A 13,504-nucleotide genomic window follows, 5' to 3' on the forward strand; every position below is an offset into this window, starting at 1 on the left:
AACAGAAACACTTCAATCATTTAAAATCCTTCCATGCTGGTTGAGCCTACAAACCACCTGCCGTATTTTGATTAAAGTATTATTTTTACTGTAAGATAAGCACCTTTACAAGGCAACTTGAAAATACGATGACAAACCTTTCTTCCCTCCCCCTTTTGCGCATAAGTGACTCTAGTATTGCTTTGAGGCATCCCTCAAGTGAAATAATTTATAAATAGAATGTGAGAAATCACCACATTTTCTAGACTTCACACTTACTATGAAAAACAAAACTTCATTGTGCCCCAACAAACATAGTCCCTAATAGTTTTTCTTGTAACCCAAGGGTGTCACCCTGGTCAATATTATCTTGTTTATCGTATGAGCCCTGGGAAATGGCTCAGCTCCTGCAACCTCAGTGGAAACACGTAGCTTACTGATGCAGAGTAGTAAGTAGGACTTATCTATCTCAAAGGTCGTTTTCATTTCAAATTTGGTTCAATTTTCTCAAATGGTAGAAAGACAGGCATAAATGCAACTTGACTAGAAAATTTAGTCATGCAAAGATGCCCAAATTACTCAATGCATAAAATATGTTCTCCTATAAGTAAATAAAAGGGGAGTGAGAAAAATAGGTTAAGACGATTACATCGGAATTTTAGTCTGAATCGGAACCAAATTAAGAACCTAAAGGAATATTCTATCTGCAAGCAAGACTTGAGTTTCCTTTGGTTTATTTATTCTGATGGCAAAATCTTGGGGCTTTAGAAGTCATCTTAAATTGTACACTGAGGCATGTGTATAATGCCTATGCTTTGAATTATAAGGCTGTTCCATTGCTCCTTCTTCACACATGCTTCAAAGACCCTCTCTCAAAGTTGGTTAGTTACAGAGATAACTCTATGAATTAGATTTTAAGGGATATGGCTCTGTGCTTCAATTTCTCTACATGTTGAAGATTTTAAGTGCAGAGAAACAGTTACAAATTAGAAGAAACAATTTGTCTGTTTTTCACACTTAATACAAGCAAGTGACAGTACTTCCATGGCGATGTTGCAATGATCAACTATTATGCCTTTCCGAAAACTGTCCAAACAGACATTCTTAGGAAGCACTGCTATCTGTCTGGTAAACATGCAATAGGCATTCAAACATTACCAACCAGGTAATTCATATGATACGGTTCCAAAGAAATGTCCCATAAAAAATTAAAAAAAAAAAAAAAAAAAAGGTATATATACACATACATACACACACACAGGGAGCTAAAAAAAGTTCATAGAAAAAAATCCATTATCTTTCTATTCCATTTTTCCATGATACTTCTGAAGCCCCCTCATATATCTTTGAATCTGTTTAAAAAAATAAAAAGAAATTCAGATTAAAACCCTCTATGTTCTTCACTTTGATCAAAGATCCTTTTAGAGCATCCGGTCGATTCCAGCTCAGTGTTATGGTCTCTAATAATCCTGCCAACGTTAAAACATATACAAAATCCAGTATGATTTTTCTAAGTGAAGTGACTATATTCTTTATAAATAGTTTAAGTAAATGTATCTCTTTTAATCATATTTGGTTAATTTTAAGCTCTGTCACATATGAAAAGTTAGTTCTGACTTGGCATAGCACACGTAACACGGTTAGGGTATTCGTTTCCGTTCAGGATCTTGTATATATGCATTATGTATTGAAACAACAGCGCTCCTCTGTCCTAGAAATGTTTACCAATATTCAAATGCATTTTTCATGTACCATTTCATATTAATTACAAATAAACTTTTTACAGGCTGGAATATGAGCCAACATGACTTTTAAAAATTCCTATAGTAATAGTAGGCATGCATATTGACATTTAATAACAACAACTTGATTTAATGATTAACTACAGAGATTATACCAAACTGTAAATAAGTAATTTCCGTCAATGGACTCTCTATGGGTGCCACACGGCCTCTCAAAGTCACTCTAAATATCCTCACTGAAACTGTTAGTGACTAATGTGCTACATTTTAAAGCCAAATTGGGCTTTCACACCTCTCCTGCCAAAGTAACTAGAGAGAATGCCTCCTATAGTAAAATGTAAGCTCCACTGCAAAGCCAGTCCTACAAAAGATTAGAAAAGGAGACACTTTATTTGAGAATAAATATCAAGGAAAAAAACATTCATTTTGAAAGCATTTTGGGGCAAACTACCCTTCAGCCAAAGGAAAGCACCATACTTACATAAACTTAGAAATATGACCAACGGTAAAGTAATCAACGTTAGAACTGAATTAAGAAAATTTAGATTTCTTTCTCAAGTGCTGAAATATTTTAGGAAAAAGCTATTCTGTGAGTCTAATTACCTAAATAATTAATTCAACATTTTTATTGTAAGCAGATACATTATAAGGTATTTCGGTTTGGGGCTTGATTTTTTTAAGAAAATCTCTTCAAACCCATGTTTAATTAGAACCTAACTTAGTTAATAAATACGTTTCGATGACCTGATCTTTCTTTGTTACAATGTTTTAAATTTGGAGTTCTACTACATCTTTACATTAAAATTCTTTCACAAGAAATGTAGAAAGCTAATTGTGAAGATATTTTTTTAAAGGGTTGGTTTGTAGAAATACTTTCATTTCTGAAATCTTTGAAAATGACTATTTCTCAACACTTCCATTATTTCCAAAAAATCAAACTATCTTATTCTTTTATAATAGTAAGCAAATCTAAGTGGGAACTGCGGAGGAGGGGTTATAAACATAAAATACTTCCGTTTATGTAATTAATTTGACTTGAAGTCAATAAAAGATGTGGTTTTACATTTTAGACCAAAAATTACACACAAAAATGCATTTTGCTGTATTTCTATAGGCAAAAAGTAGAATAATTTTATAATGAGGGACAAAATTCTATCAGGCAATAAATCTGGACTATAGCCAAAATGAAACTCCTAACAGCTATTTGCTTTAAAAACGATAACTATATAATATATATACATTGCTTTATTTTTAAAGATGGTATTATCTCTATAAAGTTTTCATGCCAAATGACTTTAAAGGACTGAACTTTTCTGTCCTGGATTCCAAAATCACACTTAACTCAATTCACTGCACCTATCAACAATTTCAAACATTACAACCAACAATTCAAACAATAATTTACATCAGGATCCACACATTAAAATCTAAAAATAAGTTTATCATTTAAGTTTGTAGACGTCTCCAAAAATTCTTACACTGAGTAACAAATGTTTTAAGCTTTATAGGAATACAAGATAGCCATGTAACACAACAAAACTTTGAAATCGTTAGACTTAATTTTTTTTTAGCCAATGGGGATTTTAAAGCCATATATATATATATATATATATATATATCCTGTATGCTTTTTATCCATAAAACCTGGAAGATCACAATTTTCTAAGTTAAGTGCTACTTCTTAGATTAAAAATATATACTTCTTTGCTTAGGTAAAACAAAAGATTTACTTGGAACATGAACATTTTCATGATATTAAATATTTTTAATATAGTGGCCATTTTTTTCTATCCTTCCAATCACCTGTTTATGTTCATGACAAGTCTGTTGAAGAAAAACTCTACTTGGTCCACCTATTACCTTGCTATCATAATTAACTACAAAGGAAATCCAAAATCAGTGTCCTTAACATTCTATACTTGTATAGTCTCTAAAGTACACCTAGCACACAGCGATTTAGGGCATAATTGATTATATAAAAGAAAACAGATGTTTTCAAAAGCAAATGAAACCATGTATTTAAAATATATTTATGTATCAACCAGATGTCAAAAGGGGGATCGGTTTGAATGGTTTCCAACATGACTACATGACAAATTAATTAGATAATTTTAATGTGTGGATAAACAATTCTGCATTGCACTATAAAATGTGGTAATTTGCGTAATTAATATCCTGAGTTTTGCTAAGAACATTTAAATAATTTCTTCCAAATTGCATGCTAAAATCTTGTTTTTGTGACTATCTCCAGTTAAGCTTGTTAGTAGTGCTCTGTATTTAAAATTGAGATGCTCGTCAGTAAGTCAGAATGTGAACTCTCAACATATTCAGGAAGCTTTGGCATACTTTGGCCAGTTACTACCGGAACTGAAAATACAAAATACAAAGATCTCCTCCCTACTTGTTTTTTGAAGCTTGTAGTTGCTTGAGAAATTCTTTTGTGGAGGTCAAACGTACATTCTCCTCTCGTGTCAATGTTCAGTTGGTTGAAACCAAGTGACTTAAACATAGAAGTTGTTTCAAGAAATGTAGGATTCCAAATTATAAATTGACTGTGCTTTATGATAAAACCTTTTTTTGTATTCCCATCCATCACCATCAAAAAGGTATGAATGGTATGCTGTCAATCTCTGGATCTTATATTCGACTTCTTCCTAAAGGACATTTACTATAAACGTATAATTAATTTATTTTGACAGCAGTAATATAAAACTTTTTACTTTTGAGGTTGGAAAATTATGGACAATTAGATGTCGGGATGTATGAGAACCTCCTGGCCCCACCTTGTAATCCCTGCTCACACTTACGTGGTAATTCTTCTACAGAACCCTAGAGATACTGTGGGTGTTCAGGTCAATTTCCTAGGTCATTAAGCGGTGTTTTTCACCCTGACACCTCAATAAAAGAATCATGAAGTTGGGACTATCAAAAAAATTTACAGAATAGATTTAATAGTTGCTTTTGTTCATGTTCAGTGTTTTAAACTTAAAATTGGAGAAATGAAATCTGGAAATCTTTGCATTCTCCCAACAACCAAAAGTATGTATAAAACTAATCTTTTAACAATCTGAATGCCTAATTCAATTGCCTAGAATTCCAGTCATCAGCCAAGCGTCTTCCAAATTAGGACATCCGGTCTCCTTTAATTTTCCACTTAAACCAGAACACAGAATAGATTTGACCAATCAAGTTAGGATGAAATTATACATGAAAAGTGACTTAAAGGTGTATGAATTAGTAGTTGTTTGCTATGAAAAACCTATGCTGTTATTTGAAGTTTCATGGATCCATAAATTTCTAGAGAATTGCCTCAACATTCTTCATCTACATTCTAGAAAATGGGTCACATTTTTTAAGTGGACATTTAGTACAAAGGAGTTTCAAAATGTTTGTGGAAAAATCCCGTTATATTTTAATCTAATTTTCCCATAAACTTTTTGAAGCCCCCTCTAATCTTCTTTAAAGGCTTGATGCAAAACTGTTTGCACATTTGAGAGATCTAAGGCATACTAATAACTGCATAAGCTCTGAATAGAACTGATACTAAAATAAAGGGGCCATGTACCATACACACTTACAGTTTGTTATACTTGAACACAATTCAAAGAACACACACAAGAAATTCTCAGTTCATATAATTTATTGCAGTTAGCACACAGTTTAAAAATTCACCAACACACCAATAGTACAAAACTAAACAGCATTATAAGTTATTCCCCCCTCAGGTAAATAAAACATACTATGATTGTCAAAGCTAGATGTCAGTCTAAGTTTTTAGAACAAAGAAAGAATGTGAAACTAATAAGAGGAAAAAGCAATCACTCACAATGACCACAAAAAGAAAATCCAAAAGAAAGTCCGTTTTCTCACAGACATTGATTGTCTTCTCTAAATTAATAAAAATTATCTTAACATAAACTGTATTTAAAAAAAACCTAGAAACTCTTCAAGTAACTAAAGATAATGCTCCAAGGCCATTTTCACAGCTTTTTTTTTGTTTGTTTGTTTGCTTTAAATGCCTTTACAGCCAAATTAACACACATTTGACCAAATATTTCCAAAACAGTCCAGCAACACACAATGGAGTTTTCCATTCAGTATCTTAAGCACAAAAATAGGCTATGTTTACAGTAGTTAAGGCGATCAAATTTTAAACAAAAGCAATTAAAAAAAAAAATAAAAGGGAAAAACAGCAAACGTTTTCCATGCTACTCCCATAGACCTTATTTGTAAGTGCAAGACAGGAAAACAAACACTGTGCAAAATGCTTTTGCCCTGTGTGCTGGTCATTAAACCACACGTTGGGCTGCAGCTTCTGCTGCCGCAGTACACATAGTCTACTAACCCCCTTCCCCATGTCAATCAAGGCAGTCCAGTCCTTTCAGCCTGGGGCTTTTTCAGTTCATAGAAACTTTTCATGAGGGGGGGAAGGTGAAGGGGGATGCGGGAGGGGAAGGAAGAAGAGGCGAAAAAGAAAAGGGGAGCAACAACAACAAAAAGAATGACCTATTGTCAATTTGTGCAGTAGTTATTCTAAAAATGCTCAACTGGGTAAATGTGTACACCTAAACTTTGAGCTGGCATTGGGTTTGTGCAATTAGGAGTTTGTTATGAATGCACACTGCACATGCAAATCTTTAAGCTGTTTGTAAACATTTATATTTTCCTTGTTATGTAGCGAAGTTATCAATTTGCAGCTTAAATTTTTTTATTCAGCTTTTAACAATTTCAACTTAAAAGACAGTGGGAAAGTCAATTTAAATTATATAAAATAAAATAAAAACAGTGCATTTATGTTCTTCATAACACCAGTTTCCAAATGGTGCTATTTCTCTAAGGAAATTAAATAATTTTAAACTCACTCATTAAAGTTATACAATGCAAACAAAGACAAAAATATATTGAAACTCATGCATTTCTGTAGCGTTAATATTTACTTTTCAAGACTCAACTAAGAGCATCAACACAACCTGTCAAGTTCTTTGACACCCCCCCCAGCCCATGTAATCAATTACAGTATACAATAACAGTAATTCACATTTTTAAACACACAGTTCAACACTGCTGAAGCTGCAATATCCTTTTCATCCCAAGCAAACCTTCACAAAGACAGTGTCCCAGTGATCCCAGTGTACTTTCAGAATTTCTCATTGGGAACCGTCAGAAAACCAGAAGTTGCCACAGAAAGTTTTAAGTCAACTGCTTGTTTAAAAATAGATAATTCAGCATTTCAGAAATTTTCCATTTGGGTCTAAAAGCATTCAGGTTTCCAACAGCCAGAAAAATTCATGCAATTTGAGACATATAAAGAGGCTAATAAAATCAAAGGGAATTTCTACTTAAAAAAAAAAAAAGAAATTGGGGCGGGGGGAAGGAAAGAGCTCAAAAGACAACGCAGTGTCAACAAAATTAAGCTGTATCCAAGTATTTTGTGATATGATGATTTAAAAGGTTCTTATTGGCTTACTTCCCCTACCCCCACAAAAACCTCTCTATTTTCTGACTTGAGCTAAAGTTTCTTTTATCAGAATACTAAATTAGTGAGATTCTCATGCTATTCTAAAGTGCAAAAACAAGTTAATATCCCAACTTTTTTAGTTCGAGGAAACAAGACTGCTTTTAGACCGTACCACAACTATATATAGATCTATTTATATATATGCATATATATTATTTATATTATTAATAATATAAAATTATTTCCAAAGTTCTTGAGAGCTATCTTCTAAGGTCCAGTCTCTGACAGTAGGTAAGCTCAGTGCTTCGCTTTTAACAGACAAGGAGTTCACCAACTCACAGTGGAACTTCCGAATGTGTCTGTACAGGTCTCCGGACTGTGTGAACCTGCGCTCACACCACTTGCAGGCGTGTGGCTTCTCACGAGTGTGCACCACGGCATGGCGGCTCAGGTTGTGGGAGTACTGGAAGCTCTTGCCACACTGGTTGCAAGTGTAGGGCTTCTCCCCTGAGTGAGTCCTCTCGTGGCGCTTCAGGGTATACATGCAAGAGAAAGTCTTACCACACAGGGAGCACGTTGGGACATTGACATCTGTCGCAGGCTTGCTGCGGATGCCGTCCTGCTCTCGGAAGTGCGTGCTGAGGTGAATCTGCAGGATATGGGGGCTGGGGAAGACTTTGTTGCACAGAGGGCACATGAATATCTGGCCAGCAGGGCTCAGTATGTTTGAGACATAAGGAAGCAAACTGCTGTCCATGTTCCCTTCCACCTGGACTCGCTCGTTCTCTGGGGTCATCATTTCATCATCGCTTGCTTTGTCCTCCCGATCTAGCTCCCTCAAGACCGAGTCCTCCCTCATTGGAGCCAGATGGGCCGGCTCATACTGTACCCTGTTATTAGTGCTCACACTTTCTTTCACAGTGCTATGTTCCATGTCATAGTCATTAGTGCCAACATCACTCTCATCACAGGAAGCCTCTTTCTCCACCTTCACCTGCACCAGGTTGCTTCTCAGCACGTCCTGTGAAGAGAAATAAGAGCTGTTCAGATTTTCAACTCCTGAAAGGCTGGACTTGACAGACAGGTCCAGCACACAGTCAACATCTGCTGAATCCCTCACGGAGGTGACAGACCTCTGGGACAAAGACTCTGTTGAGCTGCAGGGGCTGGCTACTGTTTTTCCAGCTGCTGTGGCGTGTGGCTCAGCCTCTCCGCCAGCCTGGGGGATGCCTGCTGAGTCTGAGGGCAATCGCATCCACATGTTCCCAGGCTCAGCCGCCAAGTCCCTTTTGCTGGGCAGGATGTTTAATTTTTCATCTTCTCCTTCATCTTCATCACTGGGCAAATCGCCTGCCATGTGGCTGCTGCCATCAGAGAGACTCTCGACTTTGTCTGAACAACTTGAAGCATCTTCTTCCTTTTTTGTGCTGTCTGCCTCTGTGGTAGCTTTCTCTTTCAGCTTCTTTTTGCAGACTTTGACAATGTCATACATGTGGAGATAACTGGCAGCTGCTAGCACGTCTTCAATGGGCAAGTCTTTGAACTGGAGTTTCCCTTCATACATGAATTCAAGCAGGAGAGCGAAAGCTGGGGCTGTAACAATGTCGCTGTTCAGATGAACAATGTCTCTTTTGTCCAGCTGGTCCTTGTAAAAGAGGTGGAAATACATGCTGCATGAAGCCAGTACAGCGCGGTGCGCTCGGAATTGGGCATCTCCCACCAGAACAGTGCAGTCACAAAGAAAGCCCTGATGTCTCTGCTCGCTCAAACACTGCAGCAAATGTCTACTATGGTCTGGAAACTCCATACTGTCTTCATAACCTAGGAAGAGAGAGACTTCTCATTAGCACTTGGTCAACAACAACTTTTAAACACTCTAGCCCCATATTAAAAAATAATTAAGCTTTGGCAGCTGTGGTATACGTCCCTGAATTTTAATCAGGCTTATGACCCAAGGACTTCTAAATCACATGCATAAAAACCTAAATGCAAGAAGGAAATTTTACACTTTCCCAACTTTCTTATTTACCCCAAGAAAACGGTCTCAGATGCAGTTCTACCTTCCTGGAACTTTAGTCAAGTTTTAAAAGCCTCAATTTAACTACAGCCTCTTACTGAGGATGAGAATTAAGATCTCTTTCAGAGGAAATTTAATTCTACTCATCAAATTATGTCCTATAAAATCTATAGAATAGCTGCTGTTTCAATGGAAACAACTCATAGAATGAACAAAGGAAAGCCCTAGACACATTCTGGAAGATTCAGAAAACTTGTCCAGCCACCCTTTTTATGTTACTACTTTGATACTTGACTGCACTTAGAAAGCACAATTGAAACACACACACACACTTGGCTGAATCAAGAAAAAAATGAAATTGCATAATTAGTCCAGAAATTAGCAAACAACTTACTTTTAAAGTCAGAGTGTTACAACAACAAAAACCCTGTGTATAAAAACAGATGTTAATGCCTTAAGATTTGCAGGTATAGCACACATGTACAAGATTAGAAGGAACTACAACAGATGGAAAAGATCATCTTTACTATGTACAAACCCAAAGGTTTTTTTTTTTTTTTTTTTTTTTAAATGAATTGAAGGAAAAAAATGCTTTGTAGACTCTGTAGTTCTAGAATCTCAGGAACCAGTGGGGCTTTACTTGACTGAATATTGTCATCTAAACTTTGATCTGTTACAAAGCAAGATGAATTCCATATTAAAATTTCAAACTTTAAAATACATACATATTAATTTTAAATGAAACTCACTAAAAACTTTTACAGGTTCACCACCCGCCCCCGCCCAAAGCCTTTCTAGAGAAGCAACAAAAAAGATAAAACCTTTTTTTCCCTCTGAATCTGCTTTACCTCACCCAACAGAAAATACTTTGTTTCTGCATAACTTGATATATTTTACTTTCTCACTAACTTCTATTCTTTCAAATATGCATTGTTGCCCTGGTTTTCTGGTGAGGGAGGGTGAATACAAGGGAGAAGAAAGGCAACGATGTACAAAGGGTCAAAATTCAACTGCAATGGGCAAACTCCTTAAAAATAAAGAAAACCCAACTTCCCTTTCCTGTGACCAGAAACAAAGTTCCACATCATCCACCTCAGAAAGTGCATTTTGGGAGTGGATACGTGGTAATTTAACACTCAGAAACTACTTCCCTTCCTCTTCTACACTTTACCCAAGATAGACTGGAACTTCAATTCTGACCCCAAATACATTCTGCAACATGCTACTGCTAGAATAAACCAAGATTTACAATACAATCACTTTAAGTGCCCCACAGCTAACATCAATCCTAATCCTTGAGAGGGCTAAAAATAAAGATTGGAGGGCAGCTCACAAGGTAGCCGTGATCAAATTAGGAGGCTGAGAGGACAGAGAGAGACCAAGAAGGAAGCTTATAAACATCTGATCCAGCTGACTGTGGCCATATGGCAGCTGCTGCCCAGATAAAGAGATTAAGAATAGAGGAGTGCGATTACAGCTGTCTGGCCAATTCAGGCAGCTCAAATCTACAAGTTCTAAATTAGTCGCTAACACAAAAACTCCTGCAAATAATTATTGTTATGCTGAAATAAAAGATCTCTTAAATATATATTTGAAAGAGAAATGAGGAAACCAGTCAACCTATTCTCCTGGGGACAAAAGTTTTGTTTTTTTTTCTTCTTCTTAAAGCACAAAAACAAAAACCTTTGGTTTCAAAAGCACTACAGCTGTATGTTTCAGTAATGCTGCTGACTGTTTTGAAGAATAAAGTTTCACAGTGGAATTAATTACACAACAATCTAGCTTCTTAACTAGAATAATCTTCTCATATAAGTTTGAATACTTGATTCCAGACAGTTTACTATTTCTCTCCCCAAAAGCAAAAGGAATCTAAACAGCAGTGAAAAAAAAAGGCATTTTAATCCAAAGTGATCTCAAAAAGCAGTATTTCAAAGCCTTTCTTAACATTTCAAAACTTGAAATATTTCTGTGTATTAAAGTTACTTACTCACTTAAATAAAAAGGGATAAAAATTAAAACTAAACAAGCCCGAGCCTTTCAACTCTATTAAGATGTTCATTTAATACTCCATTCCATATATTCCTAAACTAGGTTAGAGAAGGAATGTGATTTTTTAAAATTAAATAAACAAAACACCCAAACAGAAATATGCTCAGTCTAATCTATTGCTACTCCTACCTTTAGGACACATAAACCTGATTAAGTCCTTTCCTCGGAGTCTTGCTGGCTCCAGGTCTGTTACATCGGTGGAAAAAAAGCAGACTAAGAGACAGATGCAAAGTGGAGATGATGTTAGAGAGGAATGAGATACCTTCTCCACCACAGATCTGCACACACTAACTCCCTGTCTGTGTGTTAGAATAAAAGGCTGAGGGATGGCAGGCTGTCAGCTGCTCTGACATCATGTTCAGATGGAAATGCTACCTCCAGCTGTGCTCCTTTTAATGCCATATGCTACTCCTCTACACTCCTGCCACCAGCTTTTTCTTAGGAGAACTTTTCTCTTCTGTTAGTATAAACAAAATACTTCAAAGTCTCCTTTTTTCCCCCCAAACTTTCTAACAGAAGAAATTGAAAAACTCTGCATATGGAGTTCTACTATATTTATGGAATAGCAACACTTCTGTCTGAAGTTGGTGGACTGCCTTATATATACTGACAAGCACACTCAAACCACCGTGCTATTCAGGAAATCCAGTTTCACTTTTATTCAATGCCAACCTTTAGTTCGAAGGCAGTTTAGAATATTTTTAAACCAACTCACTTGATATCTCTAGCTCCATTTCAAAATTATTACAGCACCCCCTACCCCCGGACTAATAATGGGTTACAGGTCTCAGAAACATTGGAAGACTTATTCAAAACTACTACTTCAACCTGGTTCACCTAATTAGGTGACTTTAACTGAACTTTTCATCTATCGACAGCTACCTTCTCAGTAAAATTTCTCACATTGCCATAGTTAATGCAAATCTCCAATTCTTAGCATCAACAAGCTGAAGCTGTACTTTCTGAAATCCTGGAAAGTGCTTCAGTTCAACGAGACAAATTAATAAACTGATACAACCTGCTAAGGGTCACTTAAAAGGAATGCTGCACCTGAGTATCTGATCTACCTTCAGAAAAATCAGAACCTTGTCTTCCCCATGATCCGTGTCCCATAACACATTTTTTCTTTGGTCTATTTATAACGTTCACGACCACTACAAAACCTTTCAAGAGGAATGGAAAAAAATAAAAACAAAAACGCCAGATTTCGTAAGTTTGGGAAACTTTCACTAGACTTCCTGGTCCTTTTCGAATGGCTGATGAAATTGTAACGCAACCCAGGCAGGAGCGACCAGTGCCCTGCTGCACGGTTCTGCGACATCTGTGAACGTAAAAGACCTCTATCTGCACGCTCTGGGAAAGGTGTGGAGAAGAAAGGGAGTGGGGCCCGAGGCACAAGGTTCCCAGCCTCAGTGATAATCACTTCGTTCGCATTAGAAAACTAGCGAAGAGTTACAGAGTAACTAAAACCAGCGACTCTGTCTGTCCTCGTTCCCCCAAAGTCACAAACCTAACTTCCCCTAACTTCGCGGTGAATGACATAATTTTGAATGCCTATTTCAGGCGGCACTCTTCCGAGATAAATTCCTTCTCCACCACACAGTCCATTCTCCACAAATGCCCTTCGCCCCATTCCAATATATCAGACATTAATCACCCCATTTACCCAGTGGAGTGGGGGGTGAGTGACAGTTTAATGAGACCCAAGCACCGCAATGGGCCAGCGACTCCCACTCCACAAATCAACCCCTTCACGTCTCGCTACTGCGGTCCAGAGCGGTTTTGTAAGGTAGGGTTTTTGTTTCTCCAAGAAGTGGGGGTGGGAGTGCCCAGTGGGGAGGGGGCAAAAATGCAAATCTCGACTTGGTTCTCGTCCATAAAACACCCTAGGCAAAGAGGAAGGTGAAACCTTAGGGAAGGAGGTGGAGGGCTGAGAGCCGGTGCAGCAGTAAAGCACCTTCAACAACACACGATGAAACAGACCCGAAACAGACCCGGGTCACGGCAACAACAAAAGAAAAGTCGCAAGAAGAAGCCAGGGGGAGGAGGGTGGTTGCCACCGCTTCCCCGACGCCACTGCACACGAGCCCCCGGGGCCTCCAGGCAACTGCACGAGCCCCCAGGGGGAGGCAGCCCCTCCCCACGGGCGCCACTGCAGCTGCACCGGTCCCCGGAGCCGCGTCCGTCCCGGGCGCCACTGCAGCTGCGGCGGCTCCCAAGCCCCCTCCCCCAGCCCGCCGCCCTCCGCACCCGAGAGGC

The 13,504-nt window shown here is 37.7% G+C and overlaps 1 protein-coding gene across 1 annotated transcript; it reads right to left on the reverse strand.

Annotated features, from left to right (window-relative positions):
* Positions 1-5,343: 5,343 nt before the first annotated feature.
* ZBTB18 (zinc finger and BTB domain containing 18) lies at positions 5,344-11,552 on the reverse strand. Its single transcript, XM_006871277.1, has 2 exons — positions 11,375-11,552; positions 5,344-9,000 (listed from the first exon to the last, which is right to left on the reverse strand). The coding sequence occupies exons 1-2, from the start codon at positions 11,385-11,387 to the stop codon at positions 7,418-7,420; spliced, it is 1,596 nt and encodes a 531-aa protein (XP_006871339.1). The 5' UTR covers positions 11,388-11,552; the 3' UTR covers positions 5,344-7,417.
* Between the last annotated feature and the right edge of the window lie 1,952 nt (positions 11,553-13,504).

This window comes from Chrysochloris asiatica, unplaced genomic scaffold, assembly GCF_000296735.1.
Source record: "Chrysochloris asiatica unplaced genomic scaffold, ChrAsi1.0 scaffold00165, whole genome shotgun sequence".
Lineage (NCBI taxonomy): Eukaryota > Metazoa > Chordata > Mammalia > Afrosoricida > Chrysochloridae > Chrysochloris > Chrysochloris asiatica.